This window comes from Miniopterus schreibersii, assembly GCF_964146895.1.
Source record: "Miniopterus schreibersii genome assembly, chromosome: X".
NCBI lineage: Eukaryota > Metazoa > Chordata > Mammalia > Chiroptera > Miniopteridae > Miniopterus > Miniopterus schreibersii.
The window spans coordinates 95,296,739-95,324,444 of NC_138104.1; the positions used below are offsets into that span (position 1 = coordinate 95,296,739).

At 43.4% G+C, this 27,706-nt stretch overlaps 2 protein-coding genes across 9 annotated transcripts in view; one reads left to right on the forward strand and one right to left on the reverse strand.

Moving 5' to 3' along the window:
• Nucleotides 1-5,148: 5,148 nt before the first annotated feature.
• Nucleotides 5,149-7,089, forward strand: KLHL34 (kelch like family member 34; the record flags this gene model as incomplete). The annotated part of the gene is made up of 1 exon (XM_081125427.1): nt 5,149-7,089. The coding sequence occupies one exon, from the start codon at nt 5,149-5,151 to the stop codon at nt 7,087-7,089; it is 1,941 nt and encodes a 646-aa protein (XP_080981553.1).
• Nucleotides 7,090-8,121: 1,032 nt separating this feature from the next.
• The window catches only part of CNKSR2 (connector enhancer of kinase suppressor of Ras 2), a 237,005-nt gene continuing 217,420 nt past the window's right edge, over nt 8,122-27,706 (reverse strand). For 4 of the 8 annotated variants that reach the window (XM_081126811.1, XM_081126810.1, XM_081126809.1 and 1 more), the window contains one exon: nt 16,744-20,228. In XM_081126811.1, coding sequence (XP_080982937.1) covers nt 20,224-20,228 — 5 coding nt within the window. In that variant the 3' untranslated portion in view covers nt 16,744-20,223. Of the gene's footprint in view, nt 10,512-12,897; nt 13,095-16,743; nt 20,229-27,706 lie in introns of those variants that run through there. The other 4 variants (XM_081126807.1, XM_081126806.1, XM_081126805.1 and 1 more) reach the window with 2 other exon arrangements.

Consider the following 27,706-nt stretch of genomic DNA (forward strand, 5'->3'; position numbering starts at 1 on the left):
ATCTTGGGGGGGGGGTACAGAAAATCAAACAGGCACACAATCTATTTTTGTGAATGTGACCAGTCCTGTGACATGGGGCAGAGGCCACTATTTTTTCCCATCTGAGTCTTTGACCTCTGACCTTTTGGAGCTAGTGAGCTTCCTCTTTTGTGGGGGTAGGGATATTGACAGCACATCCGTAACAAATTGAGAATAGTGAATTCGGAATGAGCAGGAATTCCTAACAATCCTCGGCCACACTTCTGAGAGCATCAGAACCACCAGGAGGGCTTGTTGAAGCAGGCCGCTGGGCTCTGGTGCCGTAGCTTTGAAGTCGGGCCAAGAGCTTACACTTCTTAGGAGGTTCCCAGGTGAAACTGCAGGGGACCACTGAGAATCGCCGCTCTGTTACATTTCCTGACTGCTCGGGCTCCGGCGTTATGAGTGTCCAGAAGGCTTTAGCCGAAGGAGGTAGACAAAGGAAAAACTCACCTCTGTTTTGTGTACCTGTGGCAAGAGCAGTCATATATATTCTAATTTTAATAGTGCTATGAGTGTAGAGTCAGTAACCTTTTTAAAATAATAAAATGACACTCATAGGATTTAAGTCACTTGCTTACAGTCACCTGAGGCAGATCTGAAATTGGAGCCCAGGTCTGTCTCACCCCAAAGCCCAGTCCTTCCTCACCCACCACACTGCTCCTTAAGCTGTCAGCTGGTCCAGAATGTCAAAATCGCTCATGATTAACACACACACTCTCCCCTTGGAACCCTTTTGCTGAATTGCGTGTCACAAAGATAAAATACATTTCACATACACACACACAAAAAAAGGTCTTGGAAGAGGGTGAAGATAACATGGGATTTGTTTTCTAATGCATGTCTGTTACTGCTTGTAATCACATTTTCACAATTAGCTTAGTTAATGAGTCAATTTCTAATAATAGGCTCTCCATGGAGGTTGCCAGAAGCCATGTGTTGGAAGGAAGCATAAAGGAGCCAGTAATGATAGGTGATAAAGAGTTAACCTGCCCCAAACTGGATCCTAAATATCAAACAGGCACATTTTAGAGTTTTATGGTTTTGAGAAAAGATTCCCAATGCTGTTATTATATATAGTTATTTTCTTCCTCAACAGTGCATTCCAATATGGGTGAACCTTGAAGACATTATGCTAAGTCAAAGAAGTCAGTCACAAAAGACCACATATTGTATGATTCCAAGAGAGTAGATACATGGTTGCTTAGTGTTTGGGGGGCTGGTAATGACAGAGGGTATGGGGTCTCTTTTTGAGGTGATGAAAATGTTCCAAAATTAGGCTCTGGCGGTGGTTGCACACCTCTGTAAAAATGCTAAGAACCACTGAACTGTATTTTTAAAATGTATAGTATGTGGATTATATCTCAATAAAGCTGTTACCCCCCCCAAAAAAGGACATTTGCAAAAAATATTTTAAGTGCCCATTGTACATGAACATTTGTAGTTTTGGATCTCTTCAACTCATACAACTATTTTACAGGTGAGAACTATGGAATTTAGGTTTGGCTAGGTAGTGCCAATCAGGGACAGTGAAGTGCCCAGGCTAGCTAGCAGTGCCACCTTGATGTGGGAAGTGAGGTGGGTGCTTGGAGGGCTTTCGTTCTAGGTTCTGTCACAGGAGGTGCAACATATGGAAGGGATCATGGACAGCAGGCCACAGTCCCGACAAGGGGTGGGGGATTCAGGGCAAATTTCAGGGTCCCAACAGGCATGCTGGAGTGTGTAGCTGGGCCGCATGGAGGGGCTGCAGGGGCACCCGGGGCCCTGTGTCTGACGGGAGGTGACAGCCGTAGGGGGCTGTGTAGGTAAAGAACTCTGGCTGCAGGGCAGCACCAGGTTGTAACGGTGGCTGCATGAGGCGGTTGGGCCTTTTCAGAAGAGTTGAGTCCACCTAGACCTCCCAGTTAGAGGCCACCCACAGTCACCCACCTGATTCCTAGGGATGTTAGCTCACAGCCTTAACAGGATGTGTCTTCAACTCCAGCTGTGTGAAAGGAAGAAAGGGAGCCGGAGAGAAAGATGCAATTGTCCCAGTCAAGTTCCTCTTAATAACTCGTTACTCCTCCCACCCATGTTGCCATTCCCTGTATCTGTTCACCTCAGCATTAGTTATGCCAAAGACCTGAAAGGGGCTGGAGATGCAAAGGTCAAGAAACAGCCCCTGTCCTCCAGGGGTTGATAGATCATTTTCAACACAACGATCAGATCCTGTCACATTTGCATGTCACCATGCGTTCAGGTTGGATTTCAGGACCTGCTTCTAGGTGACCCAACTTAACACACACCTGCCAGAACTAAAAAATCTTAGCATGCTTAATATTGCACGGAAATTAAAGTATTTATATTTTCCATAAACATTACTCAAAGGACAACAATGCTCTTGGATGAACTGACAGTTACATTTTCTAAACACGACCTTGTAAACATACCCAATGTGAAAATTTCTTCAGTTGACACAGTTCATTATATCCTCAATGGCAAAACATGTTAAGGTGGCATGCTGGGCCAGCAATGAACACGTACTTGGTATGTAGAACTGGATGGTTGATGTCAAGAGTTTAAAGTCTTCCCCAGCATTTTATTCTCAAATGTGACATTTTGAATTCAACCTGAATGCATGGTGATGGACAGGTCTGATCCTATTTGGGGTTAAAAATATGCAGTTTAAATAGCTGTATTTAAACTTTATCACTTTGAAATTTGGTTTAAGTAAATTGTGTTGCACTATTTTATTTTTATCATACATGAGGTCACATAATGTAGTAGGGAGGGAGCCCTAGACTCCAGATTTCGTAACTCAATATCCAAGTCACCCAGACAAACTGTACTCTCTCTGGGACTTATTTGCCACATTTGTTTGAAAAGAAAAACAAGAAATTATGGAGTAAAGGGAGAGAGTTTGGCTAAAGGATCTTAAATATTCCTTCTAGCAAAATTCTATTAGGTTGAGTAAAGACCATTTAATATCACCATTCAGATCCGTGCACAGTGAACCAGACTGGTATTTTACATTTGCACTAAGAATTTTAGTACTTAACAAAGAGAAATCGACCATGAACCCATCTGTAGCTCTAACATTAGGAATTCAAATTGGACTACTTTTAGCCTCTGGAGTTTTAAGCAAGCCCTTGACCTGAACCCCTGCCTGCATTTTATAATTTGGCTAATTTAAGTCATAAGGTAGTTCCATCTTTGACAAGAAAGCATTTTACTAATACTTTTATGCACTTCCAGAATTGTTTCTAATTGGAGACCTTGTAAGTACCGATGGCATATCAGGCAAAAAAATGATAGAATTTTATCGTTTCTTGGGCTTTTCCCCCTATGAAATATAACCCCAATTGTTAGAAATGCAAGCTATTTCAGATACCCTCAAAAGATTCACTTAAAGCAGGCTGCCAGAGGGGTTGCATTACAAAATAGAAAAATCCATTCTAGATGAAAGCAAAACACAGAGTAGCTTCCGAATTGGCAAGAAAAGTTACAGTGATTATTTACTTGTTTAAGAGCAGAACGGAGGAGATGGGAGAAACATTTTCTTAACGTCTCAAGATTGGGGTGGTTTTAATTATCATTTCAGTGCTGGGTGCATCTTATAAAAATAACTTCATGGGGGGGAGGGGGGCGCTCGGAAACTCCAGCCTCTACTGGGCTTTGCAGCCTTACCGCCCATTACCTCGTTCTGGCCCGGAAGATACAGCAGGCAGTAATTAGGGCAGAGCCTGGAAAATTGGGGAGAGAAACCGGAACGAATTATTTTCTTAAAGCAAGTGGTCATTCAAAGGCAGAAAACTCAAGTCACCTACAATTTCCTTGTGCGCTCCGACAAGGGATGAGCCAGGCAGGGCCCAAGAACAGGAAGGGGGCGCTCCGCTGGGGGAGGGGGCCAGGATGGGAGCAAATCCCGAATGCGGAATGTGAGGCGAGCGGGAAAGGCACGGAGTGCGGCGGCAGCTCGGAAGCCGAGCGCGGCGAGGGCGCGTTACCCAGCGCCGCGGGCTGGAGCTGGGTGCGCCGGGGCGTGGTTCCCGCCAGCGGCTCCGTGCGCACCGCGGCCTCCGGGGTGTCGGCGCGCAAAGTCGCCGCTAAGTCCTCGGTCCCGCCGGGTTCACTGGGGCCTCCTTAGAGCAGAAAGCTGGGAGCCCAGGCTTCCCTCCTGGGACGCCGGGGGTCGACACTCCTCCAGCCCAGCCGGGCGCCCCTCCCCGGACACCATTAGACACTGGGGCACGGCGGGGGGTGGGATGGGGTGGGTTTCCTTTCCAGTGAACGCTTCTCCCCAAACCCCAGCCGGGTTTCCGGGACCCCCTGGAGACCGGCGGCTCTCTGGGTCACCGGAGTCAGGTTCCAGGCCCCGGCCGCTTCCCCTGGTAGCCGGGCCCTCGGTTCGCGTCCAGCAGCCGCGGCGCGGGGCGGGGCGCGCAGGGGAGGCCCAGGCGGCGCGCTATTCCTGTCGCTGTGAGCTACTGGCCTGTTATGTGCGGCACCCAATCACGCCTCCGACCGGCCGCGCTGACCCGCACCCCCCCCGCCCTAATCCCCCAGGCTTTGATTTGATCCTCGGCTCGGAACAAGCTCACCACCCCCTGCCCCGTAGCCAGTAGTCCCTGGCCCTCGCGGGTGCCCGCAGGACCCGTCCTCCTTGTCCACCCGCGAGAGGTCAGAGCCCTCGCCTTCTACTCCCGGGACGCCCCCAGCCGGGCGACATCTGCGCATCTGGGCCGTCGGAGATCCAGCACCTCCGGGAGTAGGTCCACTCGCAGCTCCGCCCTTCCAGGTGATGGTGCGCGGCCACCGAGGCCCCTGGCGCGCAGGTGTGGGCTCCCCAAGCTGGGCTGGTGTGGGGGCTTTGGGTAACGGGCTGGCAGCCGCAGAAACCAAACCCTGCACTCTCTGGAAGACTCCAGACTCCGTGCCCTCCACCACTAGGAGCTTCTGGAAGCAGTTCCCCGACCGAATTGGCTCAAAGAGGGATACGGGGAGATCTGCGAACCCCGATGGAGGAGCTCCTGGCTTTAAGCTGAGCAGGAAAAAATGGGCCCCTGAAGCTCGCGCGTGGGGTCCCAGGATGCCTCCGGCCACGCCCGGCTGGCCCCAGTCCCCGCCTGGCCGCTTCCCGCCCCGGGCATCATGAGTTATTTCCTATCTTACTGCAAAGCTCATGGCGCCGCGCTGCTCACCGGCTACCAGGCCCTGCGCGCCGAGGGCTTCCTGTGCGACGTCACATTGGAAACGGAGGGCAGCGAGTTCCCGGCGCACAGGTCTCTCCTCGCCTGCTCCAGCGACTACTTCAGGGCCCTGTTCAAGAGCCACACCCAGGAATCCCGGGCCCGCGTGATTCACCTGCACGTGCCGTCGGCGGCGGGCCTGCAGCGTCTGCTGGACTTCATCTACACCGCCTGGCTACCGCTCTCCATGGACACCGTGGAGGACACGCTGGAGGCCGCCAGCTACCTGCAGGTCACCGAGGCCCTGGGGCTGTGCGGCCGCTACTTGGAGCGCCTGCTGGCTCCGGATAACTGCTGCTTCGCTGCCAACGTGGCCGCGCGCTTCGGCCTGGTGCACACGCTGGACGCAGCCGAGCGCTATATCGCGCGCAACCTGCGCGAGCTGTTGGCTCGCGGAGCCGGCGCCGTAGGGCTGCTGGAGCTCAACCCCGCGTCGCTGAGGGCCGTCCTGGGTGCCCCCGACGTGGCGCGGGTGCCGGAGGCCCAGCTGCTGGGCCTGGCGCTGGCCTGGCTGCGACAGGAGCCCAAGGCCGAACGCCTGGCCCACTGCGCCGCGCTCCTGGAGCGCGTCCGCTTTGGCCTGGTGCCCCCCGACGTGCTGGGGCCCGTGTACTCTGGCTCCGGCCTCGTGCTGCCGGCTCGCGTCAAAGGCCTCATCATCCAGGCCCTCACTTACCACAGGGCGCCCTCGCGCCAGCCGCTCTTGCAGGGCGAGCAGACCAGCGTCCGGAGCCCGCAAACCCGCATCTTACTGGTGGGGGGGCGCAGGGCAAGGGAGGTGGTGACTGAGGAGGTCGCGGTCCCCCAGGGGGCGGGCAGGGGGGCCGCAGTGGAGCCAGAGGGGGAAGAGGAGCAGTTGGAGGAGGAAGAGGAGGAGGACGAGGAGTGGGAGCTCACCCAGGATGTGGTGGCCTTCGACGTGTATAACCACCGCTGGCGCAGCCTCACCAAGCTCCCCGCACCGCTCCTGGGGCACAGCGTGTGCGCCGCGGGGAACTTCCTGTTCGTCCTGGGCGGCGAGAGCCCTTCCGGCGGCGCCTCCCCTCCCCCGGCCGACGGCCCGCGGGCGGTCACGGCCCAAGTGCACCGTTATGACCCGCGCTTCCACGCGTGGACGGCCGTGCCCGCTATGCGGGAAGCGCGGGCCCACTTCTGGTGCGGCGCGGTGGGCGAGGGGCTGCTGGCCGTCGGGGGCCTGGGCGCGGGCGGCGAGGCGCTGGCCTCGGTGGAGATGTACGACCTGCGCCGCGACCGCTGGACTGCGGCCGGAGCGCTGCCGCGGGCCCTGCACGGCCACGCGGGGGCCGTCGGGGACCGCGGCGTCGTGTACATCTCCGGGGGCAAGGCAGGGACAGGTGAAGGAGGCACGAGCAGTCTCAGGGACCTGTACTCCCTGGGCCCGGGGGAGCGGGCCTGGAGCAAGAGGGCGCCTATGGGCACAGCGCGCTTCGGGCACCACATGGCTGCCCTGCGCGGGGCGGTGTTCGCCTTTCTGGGGCGCTTCGAGCCCTTCTCGGAGATCGAGCGCTACGACCCAGGCACCGACCAGTGGACTCGGCTGCGGCCACTGCCCTACGACCGCTTCTGCTACGGGCTGGCCGTGGTGGAGGAGACGGCGCTGCTGCTGGGCGGCGTCAAGTGGCGGGACTCGCGCCAGGTGCCCACCTGCAACGTGGTGGGCTACGACCTGGACCGCGACCGCTGGGAGGACATCGGCTGCGCGCTGCCCTGGGCCTGGAGCGGCCTGCAGTGCGCGGTGCTGCAGCTGGCCGAGGGCGCGGACGAGGCGACGGACGCCGGGGCGGGAGAGGCCGCCGATTTAGTGTCGGGCTTAGCGGGTTAGCAGCAAGGGGGCCTGTCCTAAGGACGGGACGCTGGGGACTGAGTGGCTTCGGAAGCTGGAGGAGGGAAACAAGGGTTTGGCCAAAGAGGAGCATTTCCCTTTAAGCTGAGAAGGGGAGACAGGAGGGGTCAAATAGGACGACATGTGAATCAGCTCAGGCGAGCTGGGGATTTCTAGAAATTCTCATGCCAGGCTAGGGGTGGACTTTTAAAAATAAAATATGGCCCTATTTTCCTCCTCACAGTGTTTCCCTAAGGCACTAAACAGTGATTACACTTGTGCCAAACAAACGGCCAGAAACATGCACCATAAGTTACACACAAGACCCAGGCAATCCTTAGTTAGGAAGGCTGTAATAAATAGTCCAAGAAGATGGCATTATCTGAATAAACAGTGAAGGGAAAGCGCCTTGGTTAAGTAAGGAGACAGGATTTTACGGTGCAGAACCATGGTTCTGCTCTGGTTTAATATAAATATGGCGCTGAGAGGGGAAAAGATCTCAGAAAGCATCTCTTCTTTTTTATGAAAATAACCTGGCTGAAGTTTTTCTGTCCTTCACCCTTACTTACCCCTTGTCTGCTTTTGCCCTGAATTTAGGCGGCTCATTGCTTTTAACTTTTATTTCAGCAACCCTTACCCATAAGAATCGGGCTCCTCCATTAAGTGGAACATCTGACAAAAACAAAACCTTATTTTTTTCATCTTCCTTAAATGCTCATTCTGCAGACATGCTGTAGGTTATATATATATATATATATATATTTTTTTTTTTTTTTAAAGCAACTTATTTTTCTGGCCCTCCTCCCCCAATTTCCCCTAAGAATCAGAGAAAGGAAGGAGTAGGTGAAACGTCAGGGAAATGGGAAACCTGCCTGATTTTGCGGGGCTCAGAGAAGACGCTTGTGTACTGAACAGGAACTGGGGGCTTGTGCCACCAAAGGGGCCGCAAAGTCCGAACTCTTCTCTGGGGAGGGGGAAGGAGGGTGGCGGCTGCGTCACTGCATCACAAAGGAATAGGGTGAGAACTCTGTGAACAAAGTAGGTGCTTTATAAGGATTCATGAATTTATTTGACTTCAGTTTACAGTGCTGCCTCTCTCCTAGATTGGAAACTAATGCAATAAAATGTACAGATATATAATGTTAAAAGGTCTCTTTCATGCTAGGCTAGCCACAGGTCTTTGAAAATTCATTAGTTTAATTTTTACCATTGAAAACAACAGAGCCGACTTTACAAAAAGATAAGCTGCTTGGTAGCAACACAGCTAGTCTTTCCACCAACTGCTTGCCGTTTACAGGGCACAGCCTGGCCACTGTATTCATGAGCCATCCATCAGGTACAGAAATTGTTAAGTGAATGTACACATTTGGTCTAGGAAACATCAACAAGCCTAAATACCTGTAACAAGCACACTTCATTTTAGGACAAGAGGGGTTTTTTTCTTTGTTTGTCTTACATATACAAAATCCCACAAATTTAATGTGCGTCAATATCCATGCAGTAAATAAATGTTTTTACAAATAGGTTTTTTTTAAATGATAAAAATATTACACTGGACCCAAAATTCCATACAAACATTAATACGTGGTTTCTCATCCATTTTGACTAAATATAGGATTACTGAAAATGTGCTGTAGAAAGGCCACTTTCCTGTACAGTTGTGCAAAGTCTGCAAAACGACAGTGATTCACTGGTGGTTTCAAAAGCAAAGAAAAAGGTCCCCGCTGTGGAGTTTTTACTTTCTCCTCTACAGCAAAAATATTCACTGGATATATCTGAACTCTTAGAGATGAAAGTACATTCACTGCGCTGTACAGGCAACAGGATAAAGCTGATTAGAAGTAGAGTTTAGGATACAGGACGGTAAGGAGGCTCCCTTCCTCCGGAAGAAACAGCAGATTGTGACTTGGACGTGGTGCAGCCAGACACTAAAAAGCAGCACAGTCATTGTCATGCTGTGATCACTTTCAAAACGAGATGCTCGTAAGTGGAACTATATGAAGAGGACATTCTCATAGACTTCATCCACTTTACAGAACAATTCACGAAGCCGGGAAAAACCTCTATAAATTGTTTCTTTCATTTGATTCAACGTAAAAGATCTCTGAATGGCCGTCATCCTCTTGCTCCTCTGGAGAGAGGTACATTGTAATTTTTTCACATTGCTTTCTCTATTATAATACACATCAGCCTGTAATTAAACATCTTTTATTTCCCTGCCTGAAGTATAATTCCGTAAGTTTAATTAATGGACTAGCGGGAAAACTGGAAACTGGAAAGTTGATTCATTTCAGTTTATACCTTGTAGTTTTTTTAAGAGTTGCAGTTTATAAAACATGAGCTTGGACTGAAATTTTATATATATATCTGCTAGCTGCCTTTCTGGGTGAGTTAAGTGTGTTTTAAAAAATCCACTCTCAAATTCCTCTGTACACAATCAGCATATCATCACTACAAAAATAAAGGAAGATTTAAACCAAGAAAATAAAGCAGCTCTATCTTCAATTTTGGTCTTAGTTACAAAAACATCTTACAAAGCTTTGCCCTGATACACCAGTAAGTGTCCCCATAGATGTGGAACAGTACTCCCATTAACCAGCTTTCACAAGTTAATAGACTATTAAGACGAATATTAGATACCTGAACTTTTCTTATGTTGATGCTTTTCTATTTTGCTTAACTCTTGTAGGCGCATCTACATTTCACAAAAATAAAACTACAGCATTAAACTTTGTGCAATGTTTAAGAAAATTCTTAGAACATTTTAATAAATATAAAAAAGGTTGAAATTCTTGCCCACCCACAAGGATGTCTGCACCTGAAAAAAAGTGATTTACTTTTGAAGTCTTTTTTATATAAAATTAACTTAAAGGGAGAAAAGATGACCTTAGATAGAAAACTGCCATTTTGTGTGTGTTTTTCTACTTGAAGACCACCTGTCTTCAGAATAGTCTCCAAAAGTTAATTTTAAATCATTGAAGACAGTTAATTTTGCACATGGTAAACATAAGCTGAGCACTAACTGCATATAAAATATACAAATGCTCATTAAAGACAATGGTATTATGACCATATATGGTTTGTTTCATATAGTTTAGTAACACTGAAGTATAGCTTGTCAAGTGTCCACACATTGATATAAAAACTACCTTATATACTTGTTCAAAGTATCAGAAGGTACCAGATGGCCTGAAGTCAGAATACACTTACACGTGCGTTTCGATGTACGAGTGAGTGTGTGTTAGAGAGGGAGTGATTACATCTACTTCAGAAGAAATACTTAATGGGTCATTTGAGGTGGTGTTTTGACAGATATCCAAGAAAAGATCGAGGTACATCTGCTTCCACTGTTGGAATTCTTTAGATGTCAAGTCTGGATTGTCTAGGACTTTATCAATAATGGCTACTTCCCCTTCTCTGGCCTGAAAAGTAAAAGGATTCAATAGTTAAGATGTGGACAGACTTCTGTTCAAGTTTAAAATACAAAGTTAGTAGGCAAAAATTAAGAAGCCCATGAGAAATGGCTCTCCTGCATCCAAACCCAGCTATCTGGACCAAAATCCTAGCGTACTTTTTGAGACCCCCCACGCACGCCTTGTGTTGCCCACTGTCTGTGGTTTACTTTTTCTCACTTTTCATCTCTGCTATGGAAACTTGCCTCGTTCTTTAAGATCCAGTTCAAATGCCTCTCATTTCTTGAAGCCTCCCTTCAACAGTTGGAACAAATGTTCTCTCCCTCATCGATGCCCCCATAACGCATTATCACTGCCATTGAGTGCACGTACCACATTTTGTTTTAAGTTAACTTTTTTTACACTGTCCTTTCTTTCCTGCTAGGTGGTCAGTCCCTGTCTTTTATGGGCCCAAAGAAGGGGCAGAGAAATCTAGGGAATGTTCTGAAGAAAGTGGGAAGACACACTTCTGGGCTAGCCAGACTTGAGGTGAAAAGACAGCCACATGCCTAAGCAGTTGTTTTGGTCCTTGGGGCCAGACAGAGTGAGCAGGACTGGGTCCGAGGATGTTTTAAGTCACCCCGTGCTTGGTGAGGGGCCTGTTACGATTCCAGGAACCACACACCATGGTTGCTTAGGCAGTTGTCCTCTAATGGGAGGTTTCCATTTCCTATTAATTCCCCACACTGAAAAATATATAGCTCTATGGTTTGTTTTTCCCAATGAGGGGCATTTCTTTTTTAAAATTAAATTGATTGGGGTGACACAGGTTAATAAGACCATGTAGGTTTCAAGTGTCCATTTCTATGATACATAATCCGTATACTGCATGTGTGCCCAGCACCCAAAGTCAAACCATCTTCTGAGGGGCATTTCTTTACAGTGGCTTTTTGTCACCTTGCTTTGCCCCAGAGTAGAGCACAGCGTCACACACCCAGTGACTCATCAGTACTCACCTAATGGAACATGCTCTTTGCCACTAGAAGAAAACGTTTTTGTTTTGTTTTGCTTTGGAATCTACAGAGCATAAAAGATAGGGCTGAGGGGTTGAGAGAAAGAGGGACAGGACCAGGTCTTTAAAATATGTGAGCCTGACCCACTTGGAAAGGCCCGCCTGCTGCTCTAACGCCTGCTGCTCTAACCGGGCTTTTTGACCTGAATGGAAGGGGGGGGGTCTGTTAGGTGAGAGGGTAAAGGTATCTTTGGAGCAGGATTGGTCACCAGAATTATCCTCACAAATATTATACATCTTTTAAAAAATTTGCTCTTAGTTACCAGAAGGCCATTAGGTTGTCCCATGGATTTGCAATAGTACTTGTATGAATACCAACTGAAAGCTGATTTACTCTGAAAACTCCAGTGCCTGCTACAGGACATTTTTTTCAAATAACGCATTTTCTCTTTTTGATGCCTATGTTTCAAAATCACAAAACCTCAGCAACATACTATGAATCTGAAATATTTTCCAAAGGAGCCCTTTGACCTTTTGCTCTATAGGATAGCTTTTTTCTGTTTTTGATTTTTTAAGGGAGCAGTGGGTGCTTGCAGGAGAGTTTGCATGGCGGGCCCTCTCCCCACCAGACACACATGCAGAGGGCGCTCACTGTCCTACCTCCTGGGACTTCCTGCCTCTCGGCTCCCCTCCCCTCCCCTCCCCTCCCCTCCCCTCCCCTCCCCTCCCCTCCCCTCCCCTCCCCTCCCCTCCCCTCCCCTCCCCTCCCCTCCCCTCCCCTCCCCTCCCCTCCCCTCCCCTCCTCTCCCCAATCTGTTCCCGGCCTGAGATGGGAGACAATGTAAGCACTTGTGGAAATGTGTAACAGGGAAGTAACATATGCACTGGGAACGGATAGTGTAAAGAGAACAATTATAAAATTTCTACATGGAACACAAATCACTGTGGCTTCATTTCAAATGTGCTTCAGGAAACAGTCCCAAAATATTGCAAACCCTTTTAGCACCCACTACTGCATTCTGCACGCATGCTGTGTCCTTCTGATGACTGTATTACTTACACTACATGGCGCACTTGTCTTAGGAAAACGAAAGACTGAGCAATAACAGCAGCCATGCAGTTTTGGGGAAAAATAATTAATTACATCCTGTTTTCTCCTGAGCTAAGTCACATAACATTTAGGCAGTGCTTTGAGATGTTAAGAAAAGTTAAGATTATTTCCTCTTTATTAATACACTTATTCTGCTGTCAGAACAGCCCAGCTTCAGGTTCCTCCTGCTTATGTACCGTCCCCAGCCGCCCCCATCCTGTTTCCTATTTCTTCATCTACAGCATCTGCTCATCGCCTGTGAATTCGGGAATGAATCCCTTGAAATAAATTTCTCCTCCCATTTCCTAGCTTACCTTTAAAGTGCTCTTGAGAATTCTCAGCCTGTGCAGCTTTTCATTCATCACAGGATCATTGCACCTCTTTATGAATGATAGCTTGTATTCCATCTTGGTTGAAATGCGATGTTCTCCCAGCAGTGACAGACTGGCTTGCTCCAGTGCCCTGTATAAATCTTGCAATGAGTCTCCTAACTTTTCTTCCCTACTTTCACCTGCAATGTCCAAAAAGAGAGAGAAATGAATCCAGTGTAATAAACAGTTATTTGACACTCTGAAAATCTACTAAAATATCATCTGAAAAAACAGGATAAAGAATGACTACATAAAAAAAAAAAATTCCCAACAAACCCACAGCCGCTAGTTTACTGGGTAAGATTAGCTACAGGCAGCCAATTGTTTTAGAATGATCAAATAATAGGATGCTTTGATTAACAAAATATGCTCTTAGTAGCAAATCACCATATATATCTTGAGTCCATTAAGTTTAAAGAATTAGAGTACAAAAGGTACACAACACAGAAACAATCCTGCACATAATTTACTATTATAAAACATCAAGAAATATTCCTTATCGTTATATTGGTAAGCATAGAAATACTGATTAATAGAGCTCTCCTGGTTTAGCAATAAACTGATTTTTACATTTTTCCAGACTTCATAAAGTGGAATGGCATCCATTGGAATCTATTTGATTATAAAAATCTTCCAATAGTGTGCCATCGATTATTATTAGCTTTCATGTGACTGCCACAATAATGCCCGCCACATTGTAAATATAGTAAACGATCATGAATTATCAATAATAATGCTTTAATTAAATGAAAGATGGGAATATGTTTATATGCAAATTAAGGAGAATCTGGCACATACTGAGAGAAGCTACTTAGCATTTGTAAGACCTGGGAAGAAAACACTCCAATGAAATATTTTTGTGAAAAAAATCGTAGAGACTAGTTCAGGAAAGGACCTTCGATCATTTTGAACAAACTCCCACCTTGTTCTTTGCCTGAATATTGGTGTCAAATCTTTCTCAGCAATGATCACCAAGGGTGAACTTGGATTCTGCTTGCGGTGGTGGTAGATAGCATTAGGGCTGTTTCACGTTTCTTTTAACAGAGAGCCGGAGGCCTATTTGAAGAGTACTAATTGTATTGGCCCAAGGATTAAATACGGAATGTTTTTCATTCTACCGTGGTCCCTGTGAATATTTTAGGCTTTCTGACTTACTTCAAAAAGACTCTCTAATTGGTAATAATATTAATTAATATCTGTATGTGCCAAGCTATAGAGTAAATGCTTAATGTTCATTATCTCACTTAATCCTCACAAGAAAACTAAGAGTAGATCTGCTTGGTTTTCGTTTCATAGCAGGGAAGTACCTTGGTCAAGGTTACAGTAACTGGTGGAGCTACAATTCCAACTGGGTAGTCAAGCTCCAGAATCCACAATCTTAAGAAAAATTTGATACTGCCAATTTTGTTAATAATCATTTCAACTGTGTATTTAACAGTAAATGTTAATGAATTTGTGAGACTCCCTTAAAATGCAGCATTCTTAAATTTCTTTAGAGTGTACCTAAAACCACCCCCAAAGCCCACAAACACAGTACCTTAATTTAAAGGGATCATCGCCCTTACAATTAAAAAGTAGCTTCGTTTACGTTTCATATTCGATCTTTGGCTCTGCTGCTGAGGTTAGCAACTATTGGTCGGTATGATTACTGAGTCCTTCCCTTGGAAAGTTCCTTCCCTCTTCCTTTCTTCTTCTAATTATCATCAGCACATGCTATTGCTAGTTCCAAGCATTTTAACTTCCTAATCATCTATCTGCGTTAGAACTATAATCTAAAAAATACAAAAATCTCTTTAAATAACAGCTTTTAAATTCTCTGTTGGCTCACCCTTGAATGTTTGCAACACCTGGGGGGTTTGGAGAGATGGGTGGGTGGGGAGGACTGTAAAGAGGAGGAACTGCTTTGTGGGTTAAAAGCAAGACTGAAACGGGCTAGGGAATTTTAACTGAGAATTGTTTGAAGCCAGGAAGGCACGCATTATAAGGTCGTTCAGGGTACCTAGGTGGAGTTGTAAAAACAAGGATACATTTGAACAGCACGATTCCATTTCATAAAATCATAGGCCAGGAAAGGACCCCGAGGAATTATTTAGCAGTTGTCATTCTTTTAGCCTCAAGGTAAGACTGCGCCTAAAGCTGGATGTAATTTCATAGAGCAGAGAGTGGGAGAGAAATGGGAGGCCAAGCAGATGCGAATTATGGTAGATTAGGCATTGGGTGGCCTGATGTATTATTAGTTTTCCGTTCTTAAAAGAAGGTGGAGAAAAAAAAAAAGGATTCAGTTTATAGTTTTAGGATTTAAGGGAGGCAGAGTATTTTTACATAGTAAATTTTTATTTTACAAATAACCTTCTTCCACATTACCTAAAACTGTAGGGCATATATATATATTTTTAAAAAGCATTCTTACCCAGTTTTCTTTCTCCCCAGTTCTTAAAAGTTTGTGGAATACTGGGCCAGATGAAAAAGTTTAAGTGTAGTTTTACTTTAAGGATAAGTAAAATTTAATATAAAAGTGACAAACATAGCTATTAAGTAAATAAAACCTGAAAGGTGGTGTTTTGTTTTCTGTTCTTGCCGTTAAGGGGGGACTAAAAGCATTCAACCAAAGGACAACATAATTCTACAAAGAACCTGGTTTGACAGATGCAAGGATAACTGAGTATAGATTTATCTCGGGGTAGCACGTTTGCACAAGAAATCACAATGAGACGGAACACAAACATTTCCAACTGTGCCGATGGAGTGCGGCTCCTCCCGGACCAGCAAGCCCCCCCGCACACATAGGAAACAGCACGACACAGCAGCGGGATGAGGGAGGGGGAGGGGCTGATGCCAGGCTGCCACAAAATGCCACCAATCACCGAACATTTTAACACCAGACAGAGTCCTTTTCTTTTCAAAGGAAGGGGTGAGGGGCAGCGTCCCATTATCAATCTGATTCACTGTGCTCAACAGTCCAAACAACACAGAACTCAACATTCAAGACAAAAACAGACCTTTATTTTCTTTTATAGTTTTCAATGGGTTTCCTTGATTTTTTTTTTTCCTTTTTTCTCAGATGTATACCCATTAAGTCAACTGGGGCTACCGTTGCAACGGAAAATATGAAAGCACCTTATTTTCTTCTGTTTCTGCCCTCTTCTTCGTCTTCTTCTCACTTCTCTTCTGGTTTCTCTTGCTAAGCCCTCGCTTTTCTTCTAGAAGGAGGCCTGCTCCGGGCCAGCAGGCAGGCGCCCGGCGTCCTTCCAGCGCCAGGTCGGCCGCTGCAGCCCCGGCGGAAACCGGCCCGTTTGCGATTTGAATGCGTGTTTCTGAAAGTTGGCAAACCACAGACACACACGGGAACCTTCCGTGATTCCTAGCGAGTAAGTGTGTTGCTCCTACAATGCCATTTTAATTGGCATCTCACGTATTCAGGAGTGCTGGGCCTTTGCAGGAGTAAATTCCTTCCCACATTGTATTTATATTTACAACAATGTGAACTACTTCTTTTCCGGGCAACACATTTTTTTTCTGTTGCAATTTTATCAAAGCAAAGGGGACATTTAAAGCTTTCTTTCCTATATAAAATTTCCTTGACCGGTTTGAGGATCACAAAGAAGTTACCGATGAATTAACTTGTATCTGTGCCAAGGGAGGGCCATTTCTGGCCGTGTCATATGTGACCCTACTCCTACGAGGCGAGCACCACAGCAGCTCATTGTTTGGTACTTTCAGGTTGCATGTGACCTCCAGGTAGTGATAAAAAAGGTCAAAGAAAAGATTAGCTAATGCAAAATAATAGTTTGGTGGAACTTTCTTGCAAATCTTTTATTAGCAGATGATAATGCATTTCTCAAATACCAGAAGGTCTTCAGTTGACATATTTCCTTACATTCATGCCCAGCGGTTTCCAAATTTTGATTGTGCACATTTATCAGTTAAAACACTTCTGCTGTTGATAACTTATATACATGTATTACTCTATGTTAATAGATATGCATGTTATAAAACAGACACAAAAAAGAAATTTGAAAAAAATGAGCTCTAAAGCCTGAGGACAAATTCCAATGTTTTTTCTTCCTGTGCCTCCATGGCCCCGTGTGTGCCCGCCTTTAGAGACCCAGGCTGTGGTTTCGCCTGAGTGGAAAACCCTCGCTCTCCTTCGCATTCCCCAGGCTTTTGTTTGGCACGGGGCCTCATGTACCCAAGGTTTAAACTGAATGATGCTTTTCTCTACTTTAGACACACAGAACTCCAAAGAGGGCTCCCTGTCAGGTGGTTGCGCAAATTTTACGACAGTCTATTATACAATTTCATTCATGTTCCTTCGGTGAAAATTAAGGAGAGCAGAACACAAACTTGGTGACCCCAAATTTCACTCTGGTGTCGTCCCCATTTCCCCAGGACTGTGATGACAATGTTGAAAGAGAGTAAAAAATGAAAAGAGCACAAAACGGGTGTACCAAACGGGCTCTTGAAGAACCAAGCCAACATGTTTGGGGACATGTTTTGGAAGGGAACCGTGCTCTTTTAAAATTGGACAATGATGTCTTCTTGGAAACAGTTGTTCCTTCCACAACACAGCCGGGGAATGAGCGCAGAGAGCTGGGACAGGCTAAGTCACAAGGGGGAGAGAAGGCTGGACATAGCAGCATTAGTCACCAGTCAGATGTGAGAGGCATCCGTTCTTGTGCAGCCACCGAGTGCCCAAAGGCTTCCAGGCTAATGGTGTCACGCACGTGGAGCACTATTCTTGTCATGAAGGTCAATTAAACATTTGCATTGAGACACCGGGGATATTTTCTGTGAATACTAATTTACCAGTGCACCATGACGAACAACTTATTTATATGTAAGGTGACAATTAAACTTTTAATGGGTTGCATGTAGATGGGCTTAATGTTTATAGGTTTTATGCTAAAGGTGATTATGTATTTAGGACTTTACACTGTAATATGAATTGCCTTATAATTAAATATTAGCTCTCTTAATTCATGCTTTTATATAAGTCAACTAGCTATGCCTAGCATTGTAAAGCTGGGGGGAGGGCAGCTGGTCATACCAGGAAAAAAGCGTAAGATTTTAAAAGCTGGCTTTTACTCACTGCTCTGTCATCAACTACCCTTTTCATTATTAAAAGTAATTTGGTTTTTTCTCTTAGTCAAAATGACAATGACCTCTCTGGTGAAATATTAATTTTAATGAGGGAAAAAGCCCTACTTTTAAAAGGACAGTTGGAGTGAATCGACCAGGATTGCAAGTGTATTTTTAAAGAACATGTGAAGCCTATCCCTGAGCAAGAATGACCTTGTGCTTCACCAAAATCAAGTATAGCCCACACTAGTGTCTGTCAGGCCCTTCTTACTTCTATAAAGATGTGACATAAGCCACAGAGCTGGAGCTTATTCTGTACTTCATTCTGGAAGCATGTCATTTCTGCCAAATTACGTGGTTTAATGCAGCAACTATATGACAGTGGTTGAATTCCCAGGGCACTACAAGTAGTTTTTATGATGAATAGTTCAGATGGCAAAATCTTGGTGTCCTTGGCATTGATTTATTGACCCAAAGGAAAGGTTCTTTGAAGGACAACCACAAACATAAATGACCAATTCTAGGTTTACCTACAGAATTTAGAAAATTTAACTAACAGGGACATGCAGGTCAAGGTGCCTGATTCTTATGTAGGAATTCATACAGGGGACAGTTTAAAATCAAAGCTAAGAGATGATTATGTTTAAAAATCAACGTGGAGTCACTATAGTCCTTAATGAGAAAAAACTAAAATACTTCATATCATAAAATTTCACTATCACTTCAACAGGGAGAATGACCCAAGACAATCCCACTAATATTAAATACCAACAAAATGCTTTTTGATGGATTTCTACATACCAGAACCATCATTTTTATATATACTTAAAAAACACATTAAAACGGTTAGAGCACAGAGGCAATTGTAAGGCAGATCAATGTGATTTTATTCACAACACAAATTCCATTTGTGAGAAAGAAGCATAGATTACTTCTCTTTAGAAAGATATTTACTATCAAGCATACTTAGCAAATTATTTAGCTATCTAAAAAGATCTGATACCAATCGGTCATATTTTTATTTTTAAGTAATTTATATTTTACACGTATCCACATTATGCAATACCACACACTGCGGCGACAGGAAGAAAAAAACATTTCCAAATACAATGTTAAATTATCTGTTCATTGCACAGTATGAAATATCCATTAATTAGCATTGAAATTATTACAGAGTATCTTATCCAACTAAATAAAGGAAATTTCACATCCACTACAGAAGGAAAATAAGCAATATTGAGCCATAAGGGACCCAGTTACATAGTATTAAATAATATCTGAAGCTAGTTTGAAAGACATCCAGACAAAATACTTTTTCAAAAGTGAAAACCACAGCCTATAGATTAGGAAAATTTTACAGAAAAGAATAGCTCATGCCTGTCCTATGAGGCAACACCATTTGTATACAAGTGCCAAGAAATAAGGAGAAGTTAAGATTTTAGCGGAGGAATCTAATAAAGCCTGGCATGAGGAATTGTCTTCATTAGTGTCACCAAAAGCAGTCTCTGTGTTGCACCTGAATACACTTTATAATAGGATAAACACAGTAAGTTTCAGAGCAGGTTGTGGACACCTTACCTTAAGAGATTACACTTAATTTAGTACAATACAGCACGTCAAGTTTTAAAAATGCAAAATACACTTAATACACAGAATTGGCTTCCTCTGCTTTGCCTTAAAGAGGCCACCAGAGTCCATTAGACAGCCAGGGTTTTCTAGTTATCGGAGCTGATCCCTCTCCTCTCCTGGTGTCAGGAGAACACAACTGAGGTGTCACCACACAGAGCCCTTCCCCAGGCAATACCCTTTCCCTTCTGTCCTCCCACAGAAATGGCAGTTTTCTGTCACTGTGCTCCATCTTGCTTGGCTTTGATCTTACGCTAGTCCCAGTGTAGGAAGCTCGCATTCTTCTTAAGAGTGGCCTGCCCCTCTTAATATCCCTTTAGGGAGGCCCCCAATCCAAAACACTTGATGATCTAAGCTTTTTTAAAGTCTGGTTTCTCTTATAAACAGCAAGGACGAGGCCATTTTAGTTGCTTGCAAGAGGTTGCTGTTGAGTCTGTGCCGTGCCGACTCTCCGATCTAACTTCTCTAAACATTAGCTTAGCAATCTGTGAGTCCAATGGGTTGAGTGCCAACAGAAGTGGATCCGATTGGGCATGGAGAGGTTCTACCCACTCTCGCAGTGTATTAGCCTAATATGATAAAGCAGTGATACAATACGATGAAAGACCTGCGAGTGCCATTATTACTAAAGCACATTAGTATTTGTATTAGAAATACCATCATGCAATACCCATACAGAGAAAGAGAAAACATATGGCTAGAATTGCATATGGTTTCAATACCATAATGTCTTTCTGTTGGCATGCAAGTCTATTTGGCTACAAATGGGACACTTCTTGTTTTAAGCTTGGTTATTTGGAAACGCCAATCTTATGTATACAAAATAATACACAGGGCAGATACATCTTTCCCCACCTCTGTACTTGTATATGCACATCTATAATTTTAATGAGAAAAGTTTGTTAAAAGTATTCTCCATACACATGTAAAATGATCAGTCTTTCAAGAAAATTACACTGTATTTCTATATGAGATCTTTCCTCAAATTCATCCGATAAAGAATTATGAGGAAAACTTTTCTGGTCTACCTACCTACCTAACTCCCCTGATGTATCTAACTACGCTGATATCTTTGTTAACCATATGCTAGTTGGTGAGGTAGCAGAGCCCAGCTAGTGTGGCTCCAGCGAGGAGGCCACATGCTGACCAACACAAGTGAAGAGAAATGCAAAGCTCTAAGAGGGTCACCGTGATGAAAGGGTGACTTTACCCCTGAACATAAGCCACGCGCCAAGGTTTTAAGAAACTAGAAGAGACTAAAGTTTCTGAATGGCCTGGGAAACAAAGAACAACCGGGGTAAAATAAACTGTAGTCTCTTTTAGTCATTTTATTTAGGATTTTGAGGAATCCAAATATTGTGACCAGGCACAAGGTTTTTTTTCTGGCCTAGGGCAGATTTTTATCTGCAACATCCTGTAATAGCTTTTGAGTATATTAAGAAGGAACAAGGTGAGAAAGAACGTCATTCATTACCACCTCCCTTAGAAAACAGGAAGGGTGTGAGTAGCCCATGGCTTTGTATCTAGAAAACAGGATGCAGCATAGTTCAGAAATCAGCAGAACTAATTTTTATATCACACCGTTCTTTTATAGAAAAGAAGCTGGTAACTAAATAATATTCATCAGGAAGTAAAATGAAACAAAATACCTAATTTTAAAGGAAATTATAATACTGGAATGCTAGCTTTTTTTTATTAAAAGTTTTTACTGTTGACACTATTGCAGATGTTCCCCGATCCCCCACCCCTTTGCACCCCTCCCCCCACCGCCCCCCCCCTCCCTTGGCCTTCACCACATGGCTTATGCATATATGTTCTTTAGCTACTCCCTTCATCTCCCTTATCCAGTCACCCCCACCCCCTCCCCTCTGGCACGGTCATGGAATTTCAAACAGAAAAATCACAAGCAGTCTAACCTTGGGCTCAAGCTCATTTCTAAGTTGGAATTCTTCCTAATTTTTATCGATGCAATTCAAACGTTTTGCAGGTTGTTGTTTTGAACACATCCCTCATTTTCCCTCAGAAAGAAAATGCTACATGAGTAGTTTAATTTCTAGAGCACTTCTGCCATACTGGAACTGAACTAGAGCCCTGGTAATGAAGTCACATTTAGTTACATGTAGGGTGCTGTTTCTATAGCATTGCTGAATTCTACTCCATGGGGTTGGCAACACCTCCTCGGCTGAGTGCTTTGCCAGAGGGCAGGATGGTGGGGAGGTCTGCTACTTCAAAATGACATTCAGTTCCCAAACTGTATACACAGGGTGGGACAAAAGTAGGTTTACAGTTGTTTGTATGGAAAATAATACAATAATTAATAAACACTAATATAAGAATAAACTCTGTTTTGCATACTCACAAGTGTAAATCTGCTTTTGCCCCACCACGTATTAGCCTAAGAGAAGATAACTCCCTAGGGCAAGGTGTCTCTTCAACTAGTAATCAGGACCACTGGCTGCGCAATCTCCGGGGTGGAGGTCTGCTAGTCAAACGCAGATTTCTGGAGCCTAATCTACTGAATTAGAGCTTCTGGGTATGGAACCCAGGACTCTGCATTTTAAGCAAGCAGCCTGGGTGATTCTTGTGCCCACTACAGGCTGAGACCCGCTTCAGGCCAGTCACACTGGGCCAGGCTGCGCCCTGGGCAGGGCTGGGTGCAGTGATGCCGATTTTTGTACCACATGTACAAGCAGTTTGTGAGGCAGAGGCCTGTGCTGGGCATGTCCCACAGCAGTTTATTTTTAGTTCCATCACCAGTACAGCATGGCATCACACAGCTCAAACAGCTTCAAGGTTTTTGCTATAGAATCGGATGGAAATACCTTGGCCTACTGAGAATACAGCAAAATGAACGAGGCCTTGGTAAACTACTAGAACAAATTCTTTAAAGCTACTCTTTTACGTACTATTACATAGCTCCTCTTTATTCTTGAGGCAAACAGAACAACTATAAAGATACTCCCAGACTCAAGCCCATTTTATCAACTGTATGCATTGGTGTGTACGTCCTGAATCTCAAGATGAGCAGCACTGGCAGGCCAGGAAGGTCAGAGATGATGGACCAGTACATGGCTAACCTACACGAAATCTCTAAAACACAAAGACAAACTTGCTTCATAATGACACTCTTCCATGAAAGCCTATTTTTGTCTTCTTTTGTGAGTCTCATATTTATGTCTTTTACTTTTTGCAAGTCCCTTTCTGGTTCTTAACACTCTCCTTTTCTCTATCTTTGTGTTTTTCTTGGGCTTTCTCGCTCCTGACAACTTCATTTATGCCCACTCAAATAGTCAAAATATTGGAACCGGTTGAAGTTATTTATTATAACGACAAACTCATTTTCTTCCAGTTTCTTTAAAAGAACAAGTAGAAATTGCATATTCCTTAAAAGAACAAACTTAAATTCTGTGGCTCTTGATTGCTTTCTTTTGGCCAATATCCTAAGCATAAAAAGAGTTCCCACTTTCTGCTAGTAAAATAAACCTCACTATTTACCAGGCTTTTAATCAACTGCATTTGGAAACAAGAGCAACATTATCTATGCTACCCCGAGAAAATCAGTAATATTTCTGTTTGGCATATTACTTAACAAATGTTTATCGAGCTTCCACTCATCACTGAAACCACCGATCGTGAGGCAAACAGCTGGGGTGGAAAAAAAGAACCAGACCCTGTTTCCCTGCTGCTAACCCCTGGCTCTGCGTGGGAGCCCGGTGCAGGGCCTGGCGAGGCGTGCACAGGACAACTTACCCCCGTGGGGATGCGCTTCCCTGCAGGCTCTTCACAGGCTGAATCTACATAGGGTATGTTGAGGAGCAGGTTTCTTTCCCTTTTTCTTTTATAAGTTAAAAAATCTCCCCACTAAGGACGGCTCAAATAATAAGCAGAAATAGAAATTCTAGAAATACAAGTTTTAGAAATGTAATCAGGCTTCTAATAGTGTACCTGCTGGGAACAGCAGCTGATCCTAAATCAAATGCCTGGGGGTTAGATTATAGGATAAGGGTGGGGCTGAACTATCTGCAAGAGGAAAACTCTTCCTTAGTGAGTGCAAGAGAAGAAACGATGTGAAGATGGAAATGAGAAGTCCTTAAGCCAGAATCGCACTTTGAAAGATCCCCATTTCTGTCTGAGTTCTAGGAGGAAACTTTGCTCCATTTATTTACTTCCATTATCAGTGAGCTTGAGGGCAAATTTAAGGGCAAAGTCACTGACTACTGGTCTTAAGCTGCTTGCAGATGACAAAGGTCACCAATAGCGGACATCCAAGCCTATCAAAAGGAACACTTACAGAGCTCCTGGGAGAACAGAACTGTTTTGTGTGCTTAAAAAAACGTATTTCCGTAACATTATCTGGAGACTCCTGTTCTTTTAATGTATGTGCTCATATTTAAGTTTTCCTTTTTGGAAAACAGGAATATCTAACACCATGGATAATTTTCAGTGATAATTTACTTTACTCAGTGCAGGTATTGAAAAGAGTGGGCCGATACCTTGGTTCAGAATGTTAGGACCAAGAGAGACTTGTGAATTTTGAGGGCCTATTTTCTCATAAAGTTTGAGTTATCAGATTTTAAAAATTTGTTTGCTTGCATATTTTTAAATTTACTATCATAGAAGGAAGGAACTGACAAGTCTTTATTTTTATTTTATAAATGAGGAGTAAAATTTTCATGATAAAGTATTCTTTTTCAAAATAAAGCGGTACATAGTAAAAAGTAATATAGTTTGTGCCTATACTTATAGCACTTTTGGAGATCTTAAATTAGCAATTCTTGGTAAAATAAAATATTTGATGAACCTAACCACAGGCAAAAACAGATAAAGTAATACTGTTTCTAGATAATTAGAACGGTCCTCTAAATTGCCAAATCACAATTCCACCCTCTGTATAATTCACAGGAGAGAGAGCATTTCCTTATGAAGGTAGTATCTCATCTTAATGTACCTAGTGCTATATTCTGACCTTAGAGTGCCTTTAGGACTTAATTAGTTATTATGAGACTATCACACACTCTGGCTTTTTCTATCTGCATTAAAAACCACTATCTGAAATAAAGGCACACCTAAAATACACTTTAAAAGAAACATATATTAGCAACAATTGAAAAGATGATAGTCTGACCTCAAAGAGTTCATGGTATAGTTGTACAATCCCTTCCCCAATTTTTGTCTTAAAATTTTATAGTTAAGAGTTATCATTAAAATACAGCTCTACTTTATTAAGTACAATATATATGTGTGTGTATATATATACACACATACATACATACACAGAGATTCAATTATATAACTAAAATGTAATTATATAATTACCCTAATGTATATTAGACGTAATCATACTATATGTAATTATATTAATAATGTTATATGGCTATATTACTTTTAATTAATTAAACATACATAGAAAGTAAAAATATTTGAAATTCACAGCAAATTTAAAGAAGACAAAAAAGGAATGTATATATGTATATATATATGAAATATAAAACAGCTGAGTTATGATGCTTACAATAGACTAAGACTGAAGGGGATATGATAATACACCCCAAAATATGCCACTTTGGCATACGAATTATTTTGAGCTGAAGGTAATTAAGCAGCAGCAAACATAGGAAGATCTTTGGCTGTTCCTCTATCTGCCTTAAAGCAGGACATGTTTCCCCCTCTGAAGGTGTTCCTCCTCTCCTCTTCCATACCAGAAGAACAATCCTTATCAATGGAGACAAAAAGTTGGGATCAAGATGGGTCGGTCAGCACAAGCAAATCTTACAAAAATAACCCTTATCTTATGTTCGTTTCCCCCATATATTTACTTTTCCACAATTTACTGCCCTGGACGCCCAAACCCCTTTTCCTTTATCTTGTCCCTTCTCTACAACTGATCACTTTTTGTTAAAATGATATTGAAGGCTCCAGGTCTAACAGCTTATTTCTGTCTTCACTTCTTTTCTATGAAGGCCTCTGTGTAAGTAAAAATTAAAATATTAACATCGAATACAATTTATATGCCTTTTCTCCTGTTAATCTTTTGTCAATTTAATTTGTAGGCCCCAACCAAAGAACATAACAGGCTAGAGGAAAAGTTATTTTCCTTCCCTATAAAACATTTAAATCAACTCTTAAATCATTCCTTCCTAATTCACCCCTATTTTTAAACATTTCATAAAGTTATTTTGAGATTATTAATAAAAGAACCATTTTAAACTCCAATGAGACAACCTTAGCAAAAATATAATCATCCCTGGTAATTTTTTCTTTTAGCAACATGGGTAGATAGCAGTTTATTGGCAGAATGGGTTGCTGTTGCAACCTATTTTATGATGAATAATTACTTATTTTAAAATAATCTCTTTAAAATTCTCTTTTCCAAATGAAATAGCTACAGAGGTAACACAGCTGACGTCTGAGACATGAACACACTATAGGAAATAGACTTTTTATCCCCTAATACTTTAGAGATATTCAATGCATATTTTTAATTTATGAGAATTTTTAACCTCTACTACCACCTTACATGGTTATATTTAAAGGATATAATTAAACAGATCACATTCTGTCTGGATGACAATTGGCGTGAAGTGCCAGTGAGAACTGCCAGTGGGGTGAACAGGGAAGTCACAGGTGACACAACGCTTCGCCTGTACCTGCGTCCCGTCTGCCAAAATCAAAGGGCCAATCGACACCAACTATATCGCGCTTGTTTTCTTGCCTATTTTTTCCAGTGGGTTCTTTGATCTTTCCAACCCTACCAGGACATCCTCTTTCCTACCGGGTAAGTGCTCTAAAAAGCAGTTCCAATCTTTTCAACAACTTAAGTGAGCGCGTGGTAAAAATGATTTTACTTCCATGACCCGAATTGTCAGACTGGGTTCTCCGGTGGAGTCACAGAGAAGGGTGTTTGCGCCCGGGGAGTTGGGGTCGTGAAGACCCCCACCGCATGTTCACCCCATCAGCGCCTGCTCACGGCAAACGCGGATGCCACGCGAACTGTCCTTACCGCCCAGTTTCTCTAGTAAGGAGAGTCAATGGCACAACTTTTTAATTCTTGAAAATCTGATCTAAAATAAATAAAGACTTAAACAGAAGGTATTTCAAATTAACAATAACATTGATCTTTGTGAACGTGTGCTCTATAGAGTCAACCCAATTTGTATTCTCAATTCATACACCATCCTCAAAGTAAAATGTATACAACTAAAGGATATCTGCCATCTTGATTTTGGTGGAATTGCTTTAAAAAAAGTCATTCGGCATCAGCTTCAGTAACATGCTATCCCTTCAGATGAAATGAGGCAAAAACAGAGGTGCTGATTTGCAGACGTGAATGAAATACTACATGCTTTTCAACAAGAGTACAACAAAGGGTGCGGGGTGAGCGTGTGGGGGTTGGGGGGAGACTAAGAAAAGGACTGGTTTTGTGCTTAAAAATTCAAGACGTTATTTCCTCTCAGGCTATAACATGATTGTAGGAGCTGTGAAACAGGCTTCTGCTTACTTATTCTGGCTGAGCTCAAAATATTATAAAGAATTATAATATTGATTTCCCCCTTCAATAACTTCTAAATGTTAATGCCTTCTTACTAACTTCCTTGGCACACCAACCTGACATTTGGTATCATTTACTCACTAACCATTCTGGCAAGGAGAAGCTGCTCTGGGAGCACTGCTAACTGAATTTCTTAGCAATAAGGACAACAAAAATACTTTCCCTAGCAAAGTAAATGCCAAGAAAGTTAAAAAGAAAATGTAAGAGACGTTTGTAAGAACCTAAAACAGTACCTTAAGTGTTAGTTATTAGAATATTGTATTTTTCTCAAATCTGTTATAAATCTAATTTCTCACCTTAATGATTTTCATATTCTCTCTTATTTTTCAATCTATAATTACATCATAGACTGTCCTCATAAATCCCCATTGTTAAAGTCATCTACATATTGTAATATTTAAATTATTACATTTTAAGGTATTTAAAATGTATTGTGTATATATGACAAGAAGAACAATTTGGTTAAAATCATGTTAGAAATATGGCATGGATGAAAGC